General features: G+C 39.4%; 1 protein-coding gene across 3 annotated transcripts in view; it reads right to left on the bottom strand.

Moving 5' to 3' along the window:
• The window catches only part of IKZF1 (IKAROS family zinc finger 1), a 69044-nt gene that overhangs the window by 31214 nt on the left and 14696 nt on the right, over positions 1–23134 (bottom strand). For all 3 annotated transcript variants that reach the window (XM_071454765.1, XM_071454756.1, XM_071454746.1), the window contains exon 3: positions 18063–18182. In XM_071454765.1, the coding sequence (XP_071310866.1) occupies positions 18063–18182 (120 nt within the window). The remainder of the gene's footprint in view (positions 1–18062; positions 18183–23134) is intronic.

Raw genomic sequence — 23134 nt, 5'->3', positions numbered from 1 at the left:
ATTTTTACAAAAGCAACTAATGTTTTGAGGCACCCCAACTTCAGATACTAATGAAACTAGATTATCAGATCTAGAAAACAGATCACCCTGGAAAATGCTGATCCACTAAGAAATCAGACCACTGTCTCAAGCTCTGTATCTGAATCTTGGGCATCCAGTCATCTCAGAAGCTTCCTCTGTTTAGCCTGCATATGCAAGCAGGCATTTGTTACTTCCTCACAAACTCTGTTTAGTATAACCTGTAAGTTGATTAATAGTGCAGTAGTTAATAAAAAGGACCTATATTGGCATTTCAAATCCCAAAAATGGTTCAGCTATTGCTTTCCAATCTGCAGCAGAGGGAGACTGTGAAATCCTTGGTCCACTGCAGCACCACACAGACTGGAAGCAACTGTGTTGCAGTGGAGAGCAATTTTGAAGTATCAAAATTATCTGGGAGCTTAAATCTCTTTGACTTTTAGTAATACTCAGATTTTTAAGACAACCTGAACTTCCCATGGTGGGGTGCTGGCAGGGGTGGAGAAAAAGTAAACCCACACTGAGAATGCTGTGAAACTTGAGTCCAATTGCAGCCATAGCTGAGAAGGTATTACAGCTTCCCCCTTGTCCCCTTGGCTTAACAGGAAACCTTTACCTAATGTTCCTCTAACTCCTTCCACAAAGAGCAGTCTGGACATATTTCCTCCCTACCCACAGTTGTTTATCTCCTTAGCATCTGTCATGGTCTAGAAGTTTGAATCAACTCCTACACCAGTTGCTAGGATGTACTTTTAATTCACTCAAGTTGAAAGGTTTCAAGAAGAGAAGAGAAGAGAAGAGAAGAGAAGAGAAGAGAAGAGAAGAGAAGAGAAGAGAAGAGAAGAGAAGAGAAGAGAAGAGAAGAGAAGAGAAGAGAGAAGAGCCTCCAACTAATGGGTGCCCTAGGAAGCAGCTGGAAAAAATCCTTGAGAGTGAGTTTTTCCAGCTACCTGATATCTCAAGAGAGCTACAGCATCTCATTTTCAACCATGTTATCTTCCAAAGGTTTACTTCACATACAGACATGGGCCGTAAGAATAGTTTTTCCTTTGAGGTTCTAGTATTTATTTGTTTGTCTGTTGTTTTGAAAGGACAGTTTTTAAGAACTGTGCACAATAAAGGTCTAGATCTCTGCTCAGCTTTCATCATACAGGCAAGTTCAAAAACATGATCATGGCTCTATCTAGATCATGGCTCTATCTCCTCTGTTGCAGCCGTATTATGGGAGGCCCCTACACTGGTACTGCCTGCATCTCTCCCTTGCATTCAAGGACACAGTGATGGTACAGTTTGGGATTGCCTTGAACTATGTGGAAGGCTATTATCTCAAGTTACCAAGCTGGAAACTTTCTGACTTTTTGTTGTTTCTCTTCCCTATTTATAAATCTCTCCCTTCCTTCACTTACCTACCCACTCCTGCCTCTCCATTCTGATCTGCTTCTTTGCATTCCTGGAGGTGAAACAAAAGAGCTGCAGTTGTGACACTGCAGTTTCCACATCCTCCTCACTCTGTTATAAAAGTACTCTAAGAGGAAGAAGGGCAAATAATGAAATATAGGAAAGCAGGAAAAGAGGAAGCAGCCAAGAGATAGCACCCCAACTGAAATGCTAAGAATTATGGAGAAGTGACATAAAGGGAAGCATAGACCAGGAATTATACTTAGGGGCTTAGCCAAAAAAAAAAAAAAAAAGAAAAAAAAAAAAAAGAAAAGAAAAGAAAAGAGAGAGATTTAGCCCTCTTTTGCCTCTTCAGAAATCTTCCAGATTACTATTATTCTCTGACATTCACACACTTGACATGTATTCCCTTCCCCATCTACTTTAAGACAGGCACCAAATTGTGATTCTCTTGTGTGCAGCTTGACTCCTCCAAACCTGAACTAACCACCAGCCCCTTCCTTACCTTCATATCAAAGGTACAATTAGACAATGGCCTTTTTTCTTGAAGCTAGCCATGGGGGACAGAGTGGAATAGTGCAGAAGGAAATTGGCTAAAGCAGAGCAGGGATTGCCTAACTGGGCAATCCCGCCTGGTTGGCAGTGGATGGAGCAGACAACCTAGGAAGTCCTTCCACTGAGATCATGTGTCCCACTTGTTCAGAATGAAACTTGGCTGGAGAAGAAAGCATTTGAGATTCACATGAAGGATTTTCTCTTCTTCATTTCCAGGCGAAATAGATACAAAACAGAACATGGACTTCTTTAAGAACAGACCGGGAATACCAGCTTTTTACACTCTTCCATTTCTTGGGGACTTTTCAGCAAGAATTTGTCTGATAAATAGCTAAGTAGAAAGTAAAAACATGAGAAATGACCCTCTATAAATATCACACTAGCAGTTATGCATAATTTTTGAGTAAAGCTCCAGTTTTTGTCTTATCTGGTGGCTAACTGAATTTTGTAGTTTCTCAGGAAGATATTGGTGAAATCTTGCATGTAAATAAAGTCAAGAATGTTACACAAAGGTGTACTGTGGTATATTTATTTGTTCATCACTGCATGAAAGCTACCTTAGTAGAAGAACTGTCAAAACCATTTGGGGCTATTCCCCACAAAAGAGGCTGTCAGGAGGTGATAAGAAACGGGTTTTAGTAAGGTTTCACTTTCTTTGAAATACTATTGAACAGAGAATAGCAGCAGGTTCAGCTCTTCTCCCTACCATTTATCTGTAAATTAGAAAATATCCTCTGGGCCACTTGAGCAGTGTTTATTTCTTCAGCTAAAGTTAATGTAATTTGGGATATGTGGGACTTCCTACCTGCATAGGAAGGAGTTAGCACTATCCTCCAGTGAACGGCAACAGTCCCTGAGATGGAATCACTGCTGGAGACCTGCACTGCATGTCCCATCCTGCAACTCTCCCAGTTGCCTACAGGTACAGCACCAGTACCTCTAGTCTACAAGGGCAGAGTTCACACAGCACATTGTTCTTGTAGGGCTGGCAATGACCAAGCTGTGAAATACCCAGTACATTTATGTGAGAGGAACTATGACCACTGTGAAGATTTTGCCTAGCTTGTCATATCCTGCCTACGATAGATATGGGCTTTGCTTATTTCAGATTTTAGGGGCATGACCTGCCTTCTTCTGACTTTACTGGTCCTGGTCTGGTTTTCACTTCAATGGAACCCCTTTTCATGTAGTTTGGAATTTGCAAGGATAAAATTCAGTCATGTGGCAGCTCAAGAAAAAGAATATTTTGTTAACTCAAATGAGCATGGTAAGAGAGAACATAGACATGGATGCTCTCCACAGGAAATGGATGTAATTTTTCTATTTGACTTTGGATGAGAAATGTAAAGCAGAAGAGGCATAAATAGAATCACTCTTCTGCCAATCCAGTCATAATGTTACTTACTGTTAAACCAGAACAGTGGGAAACAGCTAAGCATTGGGCTCCACTGTAACCCTAGCCATAGGGAAAGGCACAAGCAGTTTGCTTAAGGAACAATACCACAAGGGGATTTTTATGCTGATGTAAACTTGGAAAAAGAGAACATTAAATAGCAATAGAAATGGGTAATACTTGATCCAGAACTATTCTCAATTTCTCACCAATTATTAATAGTATTTATTCTCTAATATTTCTCGTTCTCACACTCAGTGTCCTACTGCTTCAGCTTACAGAAGATTTGATAACAAACAAAATTTTACAGCCTGAAATGGGGGCAAGGCACTGGATGCAGACTGAGAAAATCTAGGTTTAATTCCTAGCTTAGTGACAGACTTCCTGTGTGGCCATGGGAAAGGCATTTAATCCATCATGTGCCCTTACTTCCCTATCTGCACATTTTTCAATTCTTTTTAAATGGGGATAAGCCTTTTTTCTTTTTTTTTCCTAATGGGGAACTCAAAAGCCATTTTGCTGCTTAGAGTGATTCCTTCATTCAGGTACATGCCTCTCAAGTGTCCTAACTCATAAAGCTGAAATCTAGCCTGGTCACCCTCTTGGTATGTGTTCCACAGAAGAAGATTAGGGACTGTGAAGCAGGCAGAAGTTGGAGCTCCAAAAAATTATATAATTTAGTATTTGTGAAAATGCTTCTCATACTCTGTGATGTAGCCTACAGAATTGTACAGAGGTAGTATTACTGTCCAGTCTAATAAACCTTTGTTCTACCCATAAAATACTGGATAGCAAATGCTTGGGGCCCTCAGCCAGTTCTTTCTTATCCAGGATTGTTCAAGATCAATAAGTAAACTTTGTCTTCCTCAGACTGATGCAGAATCAGGAAAGACATTTTATTTTTCCTCAACTGATCTTTTCTCATGCTATCACTCTGTTCCAAGAGAGATGTAAAAATCTCAAAGACAGCTACCTCAAGGAAAGAAAAAAGCATAAGCTGTTTAATAGCCAAAGCAGTTTTTAATTATCCTCCATACTGAGGCCAGCATGGCAAAATAATCAGTGGTCAGAGAAAGGAGAGAAGAGAGGGGCTCAGCCTGTACCTCTGGTGTGAGAAATGACCTAAAACCGAAAACTCTCATCTCCAGTTCAGCTGCATAGTGCTTCTCATACACGTTCAGTTATGAGGTGCGAAAACTCACTCCAAAACAAAATTGCTAGAGTATTTTTTCTTAAATGTAAAAGATCTTCAGAGGCATCTCAGCATAAAGAAAAGTCTGGACCAGAGTATGGATTTGATATCCTGAAATTTGGGCTTCTGTCCCTAGTTTATCTTCACCTGCCCAGCCTCCCAAGATCAGCCTCACTCACTTCTGTCAGCACCAGGCTGAAATTTCACTCACTGCACTGGTATAACCCAGGATTTCTGCCTTTCCAAATCAGGCACAGGGCTTGGAATCAGCCCTCCTCTTTTTCCAGAAGTCCAAGTGATACAGTAGATTGCTCCTCTGTACTAAGATCTGGACTAATTAGAAGTCAGGAAACTAATTTTTTCCTGATTCCCCAAGTGATCTAATAATTCATTGACAATATTTATTTTATTCCCTCATGTGCAATCACCAAATCCTTAATTTATTTACTTTTACCTGCTTTATATTTTTCAATCTTATTTTTCAAGCTGAAGAGATGTGGTTTAAAACAAAGGTGAGTACTTTGAACCACACCAATCCCACTGCACCCTGGAGAAGAACACACAAGACTGTTTTGCTGTATCTGTTAGAAAAACGAATTTGCTCTCTGGTCTCCAGAATATTGTATATGGTTTAGATTGCACAGCAGAATTGATTACATTTCATTCTGCCCTACCTTACACTTACCTTGGCTAGAACTTGTAAAGCTTAATTAACCAATTATGTATATATATATAGCCTTAATTAGACTGAAAATTCTTTGGGGTTTTCTGTTGATGTTTGTGCCGTGTTTAGAGTAACAGAGGTTCTTTTCCAGTAGCCCTGTGCCACAAAGTAAAATGAGAATCAAAAAAAGGCCCAACAAAACAATTGGAAAAAAATGGCAGTAGAAAAAAACCCAAGCTTAATTCACTCCCTTTGCCAGTCTGATACCAACAGCAAGCACTAAAATGGACAAAGGACACACAATTATATGCAACTAGAACAAGATCTGTGCTGTGAAAACTGGTGCCAGGCATTCAGAGGGTGATCAAAACTTGGTCTCCTGTAAGGGTTAATGATCTATTCAGACTATCATTGTTGGCATTTCCTGCCATCTCAGCATTTATGGAATATTTGAAAATTTCTAGCATGCAAAGTTTCTGTAAAACTTCCTCTCTGCTCCTAGTCGCGTGCCCTAGCCAGTGTAAGTGCCTTTTACTTGGAAGAATCTTCTTAAAAGCATCTGCCCAGTTTATGTTTAAAGTGCTCTTCAAATATTCCAAAGGATAAGACATTGCATTGTGTTTTCACCAAATATGATGGATTCTCAGGGTAGAAACAAACAAATGTGTGTCCTAATGTGCTGTAACATATCAGGAAACCTTCTTTCCCATGAACTACCAAGTTGCAGCTCCTTGTTGCTACCAAGGCAGAGAGAGTACATCAGCAGTGCCCAAACCAGGGTTCATAAAGCTCCTAAATTTTATACTAACACCCAGACAGTATGGTGGGACTCAGTGTGAGGCAAACGGAAAAATGAAAAAAAATCTGTGACTGATGAATGATGCTTTGTTCATTTAGAAGAGAGAAAAAGTCAACTTTGAATCTGAAGTTACTTGACCAACACAAAAATATAAAATTTTAATAACTGATTATTTCTGAGCACATAAGACACTCAAATCTTAGTAATCCAAATATTCTACTTGAAGGCCTTTGGACTCTTGGAAACTGTTAGTCATCAGGATTGTCACTTGCATTTGAGTGGTTCTGAGAAATCTCCTTGCCACATGAATAAATGAAGTATGCCTCATCCACAGCTTCAAATTCCTTTGCCTCAAATTCATCATGGAGTCCCAGGAAAGCTGATGTGAATTACAGGCTCACACCTTCAGGGTAAGGTGCTTCTCAAGGGTTTTAAGAAGAGAAGGTTAAAAGTTTCATTTTCTATTGTCATCTGTTTTGTCAAATGAATGTGCAGTGCCTGTCAGTAGGGCGGGATGCTGGCATGCTGCAGAAACCTTCCCAGCAAGTCTGCTGAAACTGGCTTCTCTTGATGCAAATGTGCTATTTGCTAGAGCTGCCCATGGCTATCTGATTAACTCCCATCCTATGCCTGAGCGTGAAAAACACAACCCGCAGCCCAAAATGTGAGGATCACTGTGTTCTCAGGAAGTAGTCAACTATTTGTGCTCTGTCTCACTGAGGGCAAAAAAGAGGAGTGAAAAAAACCACCATTGCAGAGAAAACATGAGTTCTCACACAGGAAGGCAGGGGACTGCATTGTGCTCAACTAGCACAATTAGAAAATATCACAATATTGATGGTGTTTGTGAGGAGTTATATCTTGGATTTACCTGAAGCTCTCCAAGATATGCATAAGGAGATTTCCTGAATACAAATTGCTTCCTGGGACAGAAGAGCAGAGGGGTCCTTCACTACCTTTATTACACTGGTACTTTTGACTGTGCTTTTGTATTTGTCAGCTCAGTTAGCTACTGAAACATCTCTAAGAAAGTTATCAAGTTAGGCATGCATAGGCTTTCAGTGGTAAACTGTATCTCAAATGAGAGATACAAGATATTATATCTGCATTTTCCATTAGATTATTTCAATATGTCACCCATCTCTCCCTCTGCTGTGGGTATTATACGCCCCCCAAAGCTTCACTATGCAGTCATCAATTTGGTATAGGACTGCAAAAGAAATGTTTTTCTCTTCTGGAGAAAAACATTTCATGAATGTTTCCCTGTCTCTCCACTACAGATCTTACTTCTATATTACGGCAAGGAATTAAGTAAATAGAGCATCTGAATGCAAGGAGGAATAGCACTTACAAGCTGCAGGGAAGAATCCTCAGGACCCATGTACCCCTCACTGCTAAACCAGTAGGGGCAGGCAGGAGAGCCTTTTCAGGCAAAGAATGCTGACAGGAGGACTTGGGAGCATGGGTGTTTCTCTCCCTCCTTTCTCCATCTCCCACTATCTTCATGAACTCCTTGGTGGTCCTTCTTGTACTATGACCTTCACAGCTGCCTTGGCCCAGCCACTTTACACAGACTACAAAAGCCACAGTGGGTACAAGCGGACCTTCCTCAGCTGTTACCCACTTCCCAAATGGAATTTACAGTTAAGTTTCTTATAGGGATACAGACAAGCTAGCAGGAACTAACCTTTTCCTCTTTTAGGTTTGAAAAAAATATTTTTATGGCATGTGTTTATGTTGCAGAGTATATGTTTGCTTGGTCTAAAGAAGAAGGAAAAGCTCAACTTTCAAGATAAATGTTCTTTTGCATATGTGTACTGTTTTTACAGAGACATAAACATAGAGGAACTTGGTTTTGCAGGCACATAATTTTGTGTGCTGACAGACACATATTTGTATGTACATATGTGTATGTGTGTACATATAAACATGCAAAGGGGAAAATACGGAATAAATGGGTCTTGATGGCTGGAAAATACATGGTCATTTCAAATTTCAAAGGGAGTATTAAAGAGAAAAAATGAATTATAAAAGGCTTTAGAAATAAAAAACATATTTCCATTATCTTCTAAACACCAAGGCCTGTATCATGTATGGTATAAATCAGTCTCTTTCTTTGAACACAAGAAAGAGCTTATTATTAATGCTTATACTGTACAGCAAATGCACAGACTCATTAATGTGTGATTACAGAATAAACAATATCAGACTTTTCTAGTCTGTTTTGCAAGGAGAAAAAGAATTCCACTTAACACCACAATAAGCCCATGATAGGATACCAATTTTACTAGGATCTACTAGCAATGTAGTGGCAAGATTAAACAAATGTGATACTACAACAGAGGTAATGCCTCATTACCATTATTCCACCCTCATATATTTCATGTGTTGGGCTCCAAAGCCACTCAAGCCTTTTGATAGCACAATTATCATTTCTCATTTTTACTTCTACTTGCCATTATGTGGACAAATGGGCAGGAAACTCAGCCCCTCCCCAGAAAAGCCTAGTTCCCATTTGACTTCTAGATAAATTGTTGTAGATCCACACCTGCAGCAAAGCTCCAGTGACCATGCTGGCCATTAAGGCTTCCCCACCTCTTCTCCACCATTCAGCCATAGGACATGCCAGTTACAAATGGAAGGAAAAAGAACAAACCCTGACTCAGAAAGGAAGGGCCATATGAATGGGGAAGGGATTTTCTCACTTCTTTGCTCATGGCTTCAGTCTGAGAAAACTGGGAGGAGTGCTTTGCTTTGGAAAGACATAGACATTTACAGCCTGAATTGTGAATGACAGCCAGCTAGAGGTCAGAGTACAAATGGATCATGCACAGTTTGACACTTCCCTCAGTGTCATGGTGTTTTCACTTTGCAAACCTGGGCACAAAACCGAAACACCCCATAATAAGGCAAACATATTTGTCATAGCGAATTCTATAGGTGCATGTGTTGTTTTCCCCTGAAAATAAATTTTCACTTGGAAAGAACTGGAAGATGTATCTGAAATGCAGATGCAGCATGAGGGGTGCAGAAACAGTGTTCCTCAGTTCACAGTCCCTATTTTGGTGCTAATGAAACCATCCTGCTTCAACGCCAACCACTACCACCACTTCCGAGCATTGCAACACATATACACAGCAGGAAAAAACAGGTTCCATAACTTGGCCCATATAATGCTGAGGTGCACACTACTGTGAATGAGAAGGGACAGATCTCCCTCCAAAAAACCCCTAAGCCACTATGAAAAATCAGAACACAAAACTCTTAGCTTAGACAAAAACCCCCAAAACTCAAAAACCACCAAAGATTTGGGAAGTTCAAATCCATAACAGGGATGTTGGCTGATCACAGCTTCTTACAAACACAGGATGCTTCTAAATGATGAAATATGGAGAATGAATATTTCCTCTTCTATTAATTGCAACACAAGCTGAAAGTGTCGCCAACTTCGCCAACTTTAGTTCAAACCCACCTTTTCATTGCATTAAACATTTCTGTTGTTACTTAATCAGCAGGGAGGGCAAAATCACATGCAGATACTGTTATATGAAGGAATTAGCAATTTATTCTAAAGATCTCAGTTATTATTTATTTTTTTAAGGATGTGTCAGGGAACAAGTGAGTTTCTCATATCATTCCATGAAATAATCTAGACGTTACTGAAAACTCTGGTAAGAGCCACTTCCTCAGAAGTAACATTTCCAGGGTAAAAAAAAAGTTCATGTGAAAGTTCTCCTTACCCTTCAGTTTCTTCTCCTTTTTTTTCCCTCCTTTTTTTTTTTTTTTTTTTTTTGTCTTTAAACTCTGATATGTGGCTGGGAAGAGTGGAAGTTAATTCATGCTGTCATATTTCTCCATTTTTGCTACATTTATTGCACTTCTCAAGCAAGATAATTTTGGACTATCTTTGAGGGAAGAGAAACAAGAGAAATGGAATGTGAAAAATAAAGAGGAAAATATGTGCCTAAACTTTTCTTTTTAGATCAGGCTTGTTTTGGCTGGAATTTGAGAATAATTCTGTGCTTGCTCTGCCCTTTTTTTTTCTGCAATCCTTCAATCAGGTTCTTAATTCAGTTTTTAGGTACGGATTTTGCCATGTTAGGATTGTAATCTCATTTTCATCAATGGAGTACGAGTTACTCACTCCCAAAAATCCTGTTTGGTGCCTGTGATGTCACTATGGCTAATGGTGAAATGATAGATTAGGTACCTTCTTGGGATCTCTTTTTATGCAGGCAACTTAGACACCTAAATGCTTCTGAGAAACATGACCCTAAACTGCAATACAAGAACTGGGCATTATTCCTAACTTCAAGATGTGTAAAATATAAAGAAATAAGCACACACTGGGGTTACTTTAGTAGGAATTGTGTTCCTGCATGTGCACCTTTTTAACACAGAATCCACACAGAATCTATGGTTGAAGGAGGAGACAAGAGAGGGAGGGAGCAGCAGGATGTCTTGCATTGCAGGCTGAGGTCTGGCCTGCTTTTGGGCGGCTGTTCTGCTCACTTGTTCAGGGAGACAGATGGATGAGGCATGACAGTTTCCAATAAGCTGTGTCTGGAAGCCAAAATCCTGGGACACTAGCTGATCCACCTTCACAAGTTAACAGCTTCCTGTGGTCCCACATCACCACCATAAATGACATGCTGAGGGTAAGCCTGCACTGGTGGCTATGTCACACCTCTCTACTGCCTGCCAGGCAAAGCTTTTTCCTTAGAGGCTGTCTGAGGCTTCAAGAAACCTCACACAGTGAACTCAAAGGAAAAGGTTTGGGAACAAACCTCTGCCCTGCAATGAGTGGTGTTCACTCCTGGCTTTAGGACTACAGCTCCAAAAAGGAGCTCTTCCATGCCCTCTCTTTATCATAAAGGGTTTTTTCTACATTGGAGAAAACTGTGGAGGCATGGCCACACTGCACATCCTTCCTTGCAAATCTCAGATGTGGTGGATCAAGTCAGAGTGACACTGTGTTTGCACATTTTACTATGGGACAGAGCCCAGGAAGTTCATCTGAGGGGAGAGCATAGCTGCAGGTCCTCTGCAGCCAGAAACCATCTCTTCCCAGGGAGCCACCAGAGCAGGAGCTGAAATTACAGAAATGTGAGGAGTGGCTGAAAAAGACCAAAAGAGCAGCTGGTTCTGAAACATCACCTCTGTAGGGGCAAGTAGTTCCTGCATTGTGCCTCAGTCCAGCAGTTAAGTTTTTGGTAAGGCTGCAGTCAAGAGCACTCAGGGTGAGAGAAAACTTGCTCAAGGTAAAAAGTAAGCCTACAACAAAGACTAAGCAAGAATTAACACAGAACAGAGGGGTGGCTGGTGTCAGGAGATGAATCCAACCTTTTGATGAAGAATTATTCCCTTAGAAATCACCTGAATTTTTGCAAACTGCAGTTACAGACGTCCTCCCCGGCTTAAAATATGCCCATCTTCCAGCCAGAGCCTGGTGTTTCTGAGTTGAGCTGCAGCCACTGCTGAGATCCTGCTAGATAAATTCAACTCCCGAGCTAGAAGGGGGCTTATCTCTAAGGCACATCTCTTCTGCTCAGATAAAGAGAACTTCCTCTCTGCAGTTTAGATCAGCAGACTCAATCTCTGTACCTAAAGCCACACAGCTAAACACACTGCATCTCTCCTATTCAAGCAATGCTCGCCACTCTCCAACAAACAAAACTTGCACAGTTCCCAGGTTTTTCCTGACTTTTGTGCTGATGTTATCTTCTGAAAACACAGCTTTACCCAGCAAGTGCTCATGAAATAAGCTGCACAAGCTACACAGCTCCACAAGCTACACAGCTCTGGAGAAATAGGAGAAAAAAAACATAGCTTCAGCACCTCCTGCAATATCATGTTGCCACACAGTGGCAACACAAATCATGCTGCTGTCATGTTTCTGAGTAAAAAAAATCCTCACAAAACTAAATAAAAATCATTGTAAAAATACAACTCTTTTTAGGATCAGTTCTGCTCTCAAGGCTTTTGATTTTGTCATGTGCTATGGTTGCATCAAGAGGGCAGATATTTACATGCCTGATCTGGCTTTGCACGGACAGGTTGGGAGAACTGAGCTCATAATGCAGCACAGCCTATGCTGGGGCTGCAACAGCTCTGTTTTCCAGGCTGGGTCACCCTTATTTCCACAAATTTCTTGCAAGTTTATTCTGAAAATGTTCACTCTCCATTACTTGCAGCAAGCATTTTTAAATTTGATAGAGGAATTCACCTTTAGTAATAGGGCATTTTTCAATTTGCTTTCATGTACATTTTTCCAAGTCATTACATAGGTCAGAGCTTGTCTCTTGGCACAACAGGAAATTCCCAATGGCCCCATATCCCAGGGTCTTCTGCACTTCACTCTGTTTCACACTATGCTCATGCAAAATATTCCTTTGAAGGCTGGAATTTAACTTATATCCTGTATAGCATATTTAAGGGCATTCATGAAATTTGTCACATGCCTTCTCCAACTAAACCATCCCCATCCTCCTGTATACAAATCCCTATTAGAATTTTGCAGGCAAAGCTAAGATAATCCTGACAAAAATATCTCCTGCATTCTCCTTAAAAAAATATACATCATACTGGCAGGCTCTCAGAACATACAATGCCAGTCCATACTGGGGACTGTTACTTAGGGGTTAGAAATAGGGGCTTCAGACTAAACAAGAGGGGAGATTCCTGACTTCCCTATTTTTAAAAGTTCCTAAAATATTTCAGCTTCAAGTTTTTCAATTCCTTCAGAAGCCTCCTCTGTTGGACTCTCAAGCCTTGTCTCATTGTGGAGGGTTAAAGATAATTTTCAAAGCTCCCCAAAACCATCTCGAAACAAATTTTCTCTCTACTCTCATGGGGGCTACATCAGGTGAGACAACAATTATCACTGATTATTTACAAAGGCTTGTCAGTTTCTACACACTTCCAGACCTTTGAGTAGTAGAGATGTCCATCTGAAACCTGAGCAAATAAAACATATTACACGGTTCTCCAGGTTATTTCAGCTCTTGGAATTTTGTTCTCTGAATGTCCAGGCATACACATGCCACACTTTATTATTCATACACAAGACATTGCCTTCATAGCTGCTGAACACCCACAAGGAGGAGTGTGCAAAGATGTTTAGTTCCAGCAGTCTTTTTTTTCAGCCCCTTTTCCTGCCCCGCAGAATTACCAGGGCACCAGTGCACTGGACCTGTCTGAACCACAGGACCGATTTTGCAAGCTGGGGTGGGGCACTTCCCCTTTTGTCTTTCCTCGCTTTCCCCCTCTGTCTGCAGCCTTTCCACACTTCTATTCTGTCTCCACCCATCTGTGTATGAGTTGCAGTAGATTTATGTAATGGCAATGGTTGTGGTTGCCTGTGGCGGCCCCTCAGCAATTCTTGTGCCCATGCTCTCAAATGGTTGAGCTCCTTTTAAGGAAATAAAGTATCGAAGCTTCTCAGAGAGGGGACACTTGCCTGCATCAGTAAGTAGCTCCTCATGCAGGTTACAACCTCTGAATGCCCATGGCTGAGAGGGAGGACCCCAGGGTGTGAAGGCAATGCCAGGGTCCCAGCGATACCAGGCACCAAAGCCTGCAGGTACACAGGCTTCTGCTTCAATATGTGAGTTGAGAGAGGGACACAACATCATTACTTGGTATTACCCACTGGGAGAGAAAAATGTCCAAAAAAATCTTCCTTTTAATGTTGCTTCCCATACTTATTTATTTTAAACAAATAGACTTTATAACTTCATATGAATCTTGTCTGTTTTCTACTGATGCCTATGATCACCCTGACTGGTTACTTTGGGTATACTCTGTCAACTGTTTGACAGTTTCAACCCAATTTTGTGAGATTAATTCTCCCCACCTCTTAAAAAGAAGATTTCTATACATTATTTGTTCCAGGCCCAGACTGTAATCTGTGACTGCAGTGGTAACATTTGACTTCTATCTTAGAAGCCTATGGTCATCTGCAGCACCAGACAGCTATCTGTGCAGAAATGGTGAGCCCACAGCCTCTTTCTGAAGCCACTAACACTGTGAGAAGTTAGAAGAGGTTTATTTTATCCAGTGATGGCCACCTCTAGAATGAGCAGTTATGGATAAATGAAGGCATGGCCTACCTTTCTAGACAAATGCCACCACTGCAGCAAAGGGCTCTTTCTCCATGAAGTAGGATTTGATTTACAGATCACTGACTCATTAACCTCCCACACATGGCTTGAATTAGGATACAGTCTCAGAGCACAAACAGCACTAAATTGCAACTGTTTACCACATACAGAATGTTCAGTACTGATCATCCACAAAAGGTGCACACAACGTTTAACCTGAACCTTGCAGAAACTGGGAATTATCAAATGATATTTCCAATAGGGTACCATGAGAAATAGGGCTGTTCAAAATAGGCTGCAAAGCACTAATTCTTAATGGAATGGACTTTCAGTGGATTTCCAAGTAACTCAGACCAAGATTTCAAAAGGATATTTAGGAGAGATGATAAAAAAGAGTCTCTAGAGCCCTAAAGAGCTGTGAAAATCTCACACTTTGCTGAAAATGTTTACTGTGTTTTCTAGAGAAACTATCTGTAGAACACATGGGTAAAAAGAACAAGATTAAAATAATAAAATTTTATAGGTGTCAGATCAGCCTGAGAAGTAAATTTGGGGTGGAGAATAGGACAATGAAAGAAGAAGATCTAGTGGACAGAGCAGCAGAAATTAAGCATGCAGAAGGAAGCTGCTCAACACATAGTGGCTTTCTGGGGCTTGCAACATTAAAATTATAGTAAGCTCATCAAGGAAATGAAGAGTCTTGATGGTGACCAGAACATCTCTTCCAATATGTTTCTGCTTTGGTGTGCTACTTGGGGTTATTACTAGAAACTTTACTTCCATAAATTATCCTTTCACAACTGTTGATCATTGGTCAGAAGAAACCCATGTTTTGGTTATCCCCTCTGCCTGGCGACACAAGTCAAAACATACATTTCATGATCCCCTGGTACCTCCTTTATGAAATTTGCACCCTCTATAGTCATTTTAAATGATAATTCAAAAACTAAAGGCAACCAATAAAATCTGGCAAGTAGAGGACTTCAACACCTTCCTTCTCAGAGCAGGAGAAATATTTCAAATGTTTCTATCAGCTCTGTAGCACCACATTAAAGTCTAAGTACATGTTTGGAAGAAGCACAAAAGGAGATTTTAAAAAACACATGGAAGAGTAGAGCCTATCTTTTTTTTCTAAAAATAGCTTATTTCCTGTAATCTTTGACCTTTGAAATGCTAAATTGATGAAAAAGGTAATTAAACATTTGACTCAAGGAGTCAAATAATGAAAAATTTTTTCATTAAATGTTACTACAAATCTGAGTATGCAAGTTGTCAATTGAACATTTCTATCTCACAGACTGATTAAAACTAAAAAAAGACTTCTCACCTAATTTCAGTAGGATGAGCTAAATATTTATTCTTTTCATTTAAAAAATTTGCAATTCCCATTGTTACCTCTATAGCCCTACGTATACAAAAAAATCCTCCAGAACGTAGAGACTTCATTAAATGTCTGACTCAAAGTCCTTGGTGTACGCTGTATGGACAGCTGATCTCTCAGGGTGTTACAGGTTAAGTGGAATGCATTGTAAACCCTATGGTGAAATAAATCCAAATGCTAGGGGATTCCCTTTTGATGAATGAAACAGATGGGACATTAGGAAAGTCATACAGAGGGAAATTCTTGGCTGGCCATATCTGCTCATGCAGGGCCTGTTGATTACCACAGGCCACAGTCTAGCTCCTACCTGCCAGATACACATAGATAACATCTAGGTCTTTACAATGCTCTCCTGTCTATCTTTCAATCTTCAAACTAATTTTTCAGATCATTCTTGTCTACCTAAGTTTGGTGATGAATAACAGTGAGGAGCAGACCTAGGGACATGGCAATGGCAGTGTTGTACTAAACACCAAGCCTGTCTACACTGCCAGGCCACCTCCTACATAGGAAGACAGCCCTCTTCACCCCTAATACACCTATAGGATCATGTAGGCCAAACACCACTCCTAAGGTATTATTTTATTCCTAAGTTGAAGATCCAGAATGAGAACAGCAATCATATGGCTCCTGATATGCCTGGGGCATATATTCACATCCTCTTTGTAAAAAGGAAGAATTATTTTTTTAGTATACTGTTTTCAGAGAGCTAGCTTAAAGTTAGTAAAAAGGAGCAATAGAAGAGGTAAAAGTGCACACAGCTTTACAGAAAAGACAAATATTGCAAGCATTGGAATTGATACCTACAGATCATCCATAAAGCAGAGTATTGTGAGTTGTCTTTGTTTCTGTTGGCTATGGAAAATGTCTCACTACAAGATATGACCCTTATAAAAAAAGACCTATGGGTAAAGTGGCTGTAGAAAAATTGTTAATGTCAGAGCATGGAAAATTTAATTTATTGCTGAGTAATGAGAATAATAGATGGAACTTATAATATTTAGAATATGTGTACATGTTTATATATGACTGAACTGTTGACAGAATCATTACATCATCAGCAAATATGAAGTTCAACTTTGCTGCGTCTTCATTATATTTGTGTGTATATCAAAGAAAATTCAACACAATGAAAAATCGTGTTTGGGTTTGAACAAAGAATTTAAAAATTTAATTTTTGACTCAGGGCTTAAATATTTAGTAGGGTTAGTTACTGTGGTAGAAAGGTGATGCAACTCTTTTTGCTGAGTTGATAGACAAGCAGTTAATGAAAGATTTTGTCCAAAGATCTCTGGACTGAAAAATAAATCATTTAGTAAATGATCAGATTGTTAAAAAGCATTTTTAAATATGATTTTTTTCATAAAGTATGTCAATATGCATCTAGGAGCTGAAATTTTTGCTCACATTTTTGATAAGAGGGGATCAAATGATAAATAAAATGAAGATGCATAAGATGATGCACTCACTACTAGCTTGTGCTGGAGTTTGGGAGTAGGTTCAATTCCTAATGCTGACACCATCCTTCTGTATTCTGTTGAATTAATTATTTTGCCTTCTGTGCCTCCCTTTCCACCTAGTATCCTTTCCTGGATTTCCTTAGACAATTAATATTTAAAGGCACTTGCAATCTTTCTGTAAATCGTCCACCCTGACCCTTACTCTTACAATAGTGTTAGAATGTAAGATTAATGAACAATACTTTTAGTCATGGGTAAATACTTGTACTTTGATAGTCATCCCTTTACAGAACTATTTTTATCACATAGGGCATTTATCACAGCATTCTGGGAGTCACTGTGCTTTTTTTCGCTCTTTTCCTTTTTCTTTTTCCTATTAGTAAACAGGCATGATGCTCAAGTAATACTCAGTCTTTTTAGTGCACCACATGGGAGCTGGTGCATAGAGTAGTCATCAGCATTGCTAGTCCTTGGTGTGAGTCTGGGATCCCTAAGAATAATCAGCATTTTGCACAATCATCTCTGAACAAAAATTCTAACCCAACAGACTTTATCAATTGTGGATTTTTATCTAAAAGATAAGTGTTTCCCAAAGTTCTCCCAGGTAAAATATCAAAGATAAATGAAGATCAAATATTGGAATCTCAAATCTATAAATACTATGTATGTTCTAATATGCATTTCTGAAGAAATCTGAATAGCAGATAACACAGTAACATTCAAGATAGCATTCAAATTAATAACAAAATAATAATAAAAATACTTGAGCATTTGTTGAATTTTTATCAAATCTGACTTCATATAATTTTGACCTGGACCCACATATTTCATTCAATTTCCTACACAGAATGAAAACTCTCTTTCCTGAGGAGAATGTCAAGCAACAGTCACGGTAAGAAGATCAAAAGTAGGATCTTTATAAGTTCTCTGCAGATGAAGATGCCTTTCCCAAACCAAAGGTTGCACAAAAAAACACTATGCACCTGAAGAAGATGGAAAGGCACAGGACCTGCTTGTTTACCAGCTTGTGAAAAAGTAATTTCACATTATTCTTATATCATCTACTAGTATTTCTTATTAGATTGTATTTGTTATCTTACCCAAGATTCTGTCATTCTTAGAACTCTGCTGACCTCCAGTACTAGTCGAAAGGTCCTCTGGTATAGGCATCGGTTCATCTGGATCATCAGGGACATCACTAGTTGGAGGACTTTCCTTTCCTAATGGTGAGGAAAGCATCAGTTAGATTGTCATTGTCAGAGTAGCCTCATTTTCAAATAATACCATAAGAGGAACCACAAACCAAACAAAACTTACAAAACCCCTAAACACCACTAAAACGTGATATTCTTAGGACCAAACCCCACTCTCCCGCAAAGAAAACTTCTTAGGAATACAGGGGAATAATATTTTTTAAAAGAATGCATATCAATGTCTGTGACAAATTTACTGAGTATGGATGCACAGTTATTAGTCTTACCATTTTGGATATTTGTGAGATATGTATGTTTTCCAGCTGCTATGCTCAGAAGATCCAATTTAGCCAACACAGACTGACAGATTAAAGAGGTTATCAAATGGACATCCTTGGTAAAAAATCTTCTTTCTTCCACAACTTCTCCTTGAGAACACATCTGGATTTGCTTCAAAGACATAGGGAATTCTAACCCACAGGTATTCTGGGGCTCCAAATGAACTACCTCAAATAAAGTTTTATCTTCAACTGAAAATTCAGCTATAATGCCAGCAAGCTTCACTAATACCCCCAGATCAAGTTCTGGCTGGTCCTTGTGCCTACAAGTAGTGAAATGCCTGTAAGTATCAGGACTTAAACATGTACAATTAGCAGACCTCAAGGATTTTATTGTCTTCTATTTGCAAATAGGAAACAAACCCCAACATTTTGAGTACACAAGATTTTGCAGAGGCAAACAGGTTGGTGTTTTAAAACACTGTAGATATTGTGGAAATGTTTTAGTGCCAAACACAATACAGTAAGAAAAAAGAACACTCTTGCTAAAATTGTGCTTCCAGAAATTGTGAGGTTTCTTGATTCACCCCTCAGTAACAGCATACATCTCCTGCCAATAGTACTATCACTGTCTTGCAGAACTTTCAAAATGACTGCATACATCCCTAACAAAAGCATGCCTTGGAAACATCTACTGAAGGAATTATCTAAGTGATTAGTTTCATTGACTATTACTGAAAGACTGGCCTTTGCTTTAATAGCAAAGAACAGAACAGGCCCAGAGCAGAATTCAAATGCAGTAATGTTCACGCAAGACCCTTGTCTCAAAAATGGAGATGTTACCAAATTACATTGATGAAATCTGTTTGACATCCTGTGGCAATTGTCACACCAGTAAGGGCAGTAATTTTATGGCACACAGCCTTAGCAAATTAGTGGATTTTTTCCTAGTGAGGATTCCTTCATTAAAACAGAAACATCAATTAAACCTTAAACACTTACCAGAAATGGAAAAACTAAACCAAATATACCTTACTTTAGTGACAGCAGTTTAGTGGTGCCAGTTATGGACTTGATCTGAATGAGGTGAATGGTTTCCTCCCTGCCTCCTGGATGGATCAATGCATTGTATTTTCCCATCTATATTGATCATGATGGGGAGAAACGATAGGTAGTTTTAAATCATCTTCCAAATTAGCTGTTTTGAGTTGTTGGCACAGACTTATGTTTAAATGAATTAAATGAGTATGTGACTGCATTTCTTAATGACACACCTATGAAACTGTGGAATAATTGCTGAGCAGGAGTTTTGAGAGCTGCATCAGGTGAACCATCCCAAACTGCAGCCAGAGAACTCCAGGGTATTGAATAAACAGTCCTGCACTGGCAGGAGGATTAACTAGATGATTTAATAAGGTCCCTCTCATACCCAGCTTCTGTGGCGTATTCTTAAATGGGCAAAATCACACCCACTGGATTTCAGTGCAAGAGCAAAGGCAGATTGCATAAATGGAGAAGAGGGAGCATGAATTTTACAGCAAAGGAAAATAAAAGCAGGAAGTAAGTGAATTAATTTTTTTTTTTTTGCCATTAACAATTTAGCTCCTTATTCAATTATTTCTTCAGATATCTGGGATGTAGGAAACTTACAGAACTGACAGCAACTTTCCATTGCAAGTCCTAACCTGCCAAGTTGAGGCATCTCTTACAGATAAAATGCATAAGTGAGGAGAGATAGCTGAAATATTTCAGTTTGTTCAACATATTTTGCCCCACACAAAACAGAAACCAAAAAAACCCAGAGGTTTAATTGGAGGGCAAGCAACAGCCTGGCAGCTCTCTTTACATTACACATAAGTTAACAAAATTTGTTAAAAAGTAACAGTAATCCAAAGCTACCTGCATCTTCCAAGGATGAAACAGCACTCCCAGTTACAACAACGGATGTTGATGCTTTGACTGAGTCTGGACTGAGAAGAACAATTAACCTAAAAAGCTGAAAACTATTTGACTACAAACCGATATAAACTCATAATACCAAAACTATGGGAAAACAGATAACAAAATAATATCTTTATAACTGTGTTATTAGGCATCCTACAATATGTAGTCTAGGCAGGATTTGAAGTCAGAGCAGTCTTTTTGGAATAGAAACCTGTTAGCAGAAGAATACATTTGCAGTGGTGAACTCTTTGGTTCACTAAATGGGTATCAGTCTTCCACTTGTTAAATTAATAGCAGTTTGCCCAGGTGGTATGAATCAGACTCGCCTCTTAGACTTGGTGGGGCAGAAGCTGGAGATCAGGTCTGTTTCCCTCTTTGCAGGAAACTGCAGTTAAGAAAACTTATAAACTTGTCTTTAATGACCCATTTAATATAATTTGATTTCTTCTTGTTACACATGATTGAGAAATCCCTACATGCAAAAAGACAGGACAAAAATAGTGGATTTTAAATAGATCCATTTATTGAGCTCTGTCTCTTGGATTCTAGAGCATCGTATTTGTATTTCATGCCTTAACTACATCTGAATCATTACACCATGGTGAGTTCATTACTGCATGGCAATCTTACACATACACGATCTCAACAACATTCTTTTTCCACTGAATTTAGAAATGGAAGGGGAGTGGGGAAAGGTGGGAATGCTTTCCATTTTAATTTCAAACAGACATGCCCAGAACAACAACTGGTCAAAGAAAAAGGAGCTAAACCCCACCCCAATACCTAGTGGCCAGTGCTGGGGAAAATTATTCGAAAGTCACATAACACAGCAAAGTAGCTTAAGAAGTGAAGTATAAAAAAATAATCTAATCTTGGGGTGGAGGGGGTGGTTTTTGGGTTTTTTAATTAATTATTATAAAAAGCCATCTTAGCTGTGGAATTGAAGTTCTGTTTCTGGTACTGCCACTGATTTGTGTTGCTCTTGGTTAACTCAAAAATAGAAAGAATTACAACTTGAGGCTGTATCAAATATTCCTTTGTTTCAATCTGCATCTCTGTAAGATGGTCTTAGATTTTCTACACTGCCATTTCTGTATAAAAATAGTCAAAGAGCCTAACCTATCAGTGATGCTTGGTAAGACCCTCAACTTCTCTCTATTTGAGTTTCCTCATCTCTACCCTAGAAATATACCTGAAGCCATAAGGAAAGAGAGGGAGGGGAAAAAACTGCAATAAAGTTCAATAAGGTTTTAGTATCCTTTATTTCTGTCAAAGTCCTTAGCCTGTACATGCTCCTTTAACATATGTGCATCCAGATCTGAGAGTGATTCAGTTCATGCTAGAATGGTGCTGCTGGTGCTATGATTGTTGAAAAGAAGGCCAGGGCAGGATGTATTGTAGAAATCTCATTCCCTATCCTTTCACAAACTAATGTTGGGTGTGTGTGTGTGTGTATTTAATATTGAGGTTTCTTCTTCCTGCTTTTGCAGAGTGCAGCACAGCCTGATTTGTTCTAGGAGATCTCTTAATGTTAGATGTGGAAACATTTGTACCATTTTTTCACCTTCCTTAACTGTTAGACCCTAGAACTGAAAAAAAAAAAAAAAAAGAAAAAAAAAAAAAGAAAAAAGGCAGGAAAAATACTGCTTGTTAAGTGAGATATTATCTGTGTTTTCTGACTCTCTTGTATGGGTGCCGGATACCATTTGGTTAAATGTATGTCAGCTCTCTCCTCATTTCAGAACTGCAACTGCTTGTCTCATGAAATATCACTTTCAGGAGAAAAATAAAAAGTGTGAACTCTGTGCTAGTCACACAGTATTTCAGTTCCTCTAGGAGTCAGCCATGCCTGAATTCCCTGAGGTGGGAATGCCTGTGTGCACACAGGGTTTGGCCCACTCACGTTAGTTTTATACTCTCCTGGCCTGGCTGGTCGCTGCCACACCTGAGTCAGCTGCAGCTGCATAACGCACATGGCTGCAAAACACCACGTTTGAGCTGGGGCAACTGTTTCTAGAGACCTTCTTTATTTCTGGGTTGAAAAGCAAAACAAAAAGTCCTGAAGAAATCCACCAAACCAAATTTATTTTTTAACTTATATTTTTTAAAAACCTAACCAAGTGTGCTAGTGAAACCCCCTAATTCTGTAGGTCCACAGAGCCAGATATACCTGATGAGCAATACTCATAAAACAGGAGAAATAAATAAGTGTTTTACAGTTGTCAGGACAATCTTACACTCCTGAAACTGCAATTGTTTAACTGGTTCCCAACACATGGCAGAGCTCCCTCATCATGCTAGGAAGCGTCCCAGAAGCATGTAGAAATCAAGGAGAATATACAAGGGGAAAATTCCTTTCTGTATTCACCAACCTATGAGAAAGAGGTAGATAACATCCCTGTACCTTCAGATCCTCTACTTTTGAGGTCTAGTAAGAGCTTATGAAGAGGCAGTATCTGTGGAACCTAATCTGACAAACTCTCATTTCCAGAAGGTGAGTTCCCAAATATCTCTTACCATAAATGAAAGTAAATTAGGAAGTTCTTTCTTTGGCCATAAATCCAGCTAACAACCCAACACAAGTCACAGTGTTTGCTCACAGAAAGTACCAGATGCTCAGTGACAGAAATGGCAGGAGAGCTCAAAGCAGACTTTAATCAGTTTGTGTAGGTCTCCCTCTTATCAAAGGTAACTTTCTTTTTCAAGAAAACCCTCTCTCATTGCAGAATAGTACTATTGCATGATATGCTAGAAAAG

This window comes from Agelaius tricolor, unplaced genomic scaffold, assembly GCF_023055355.1.
Source record: "Agelaius tricolor isolate 1412-34295 unplaced genomic scaffold, bAgeTri1.0.p SCAF_2, whole genome shotgun sequence".
Lineage (NCBI taxonomy): Eukaryota > Metazoa > Chordata > Aves > Passeriformes > Icteridae > Agelaius > Agelaius tricolor.
This window is presented reverse-complemented; position numbering and strand designations above follow the sequence as displayed.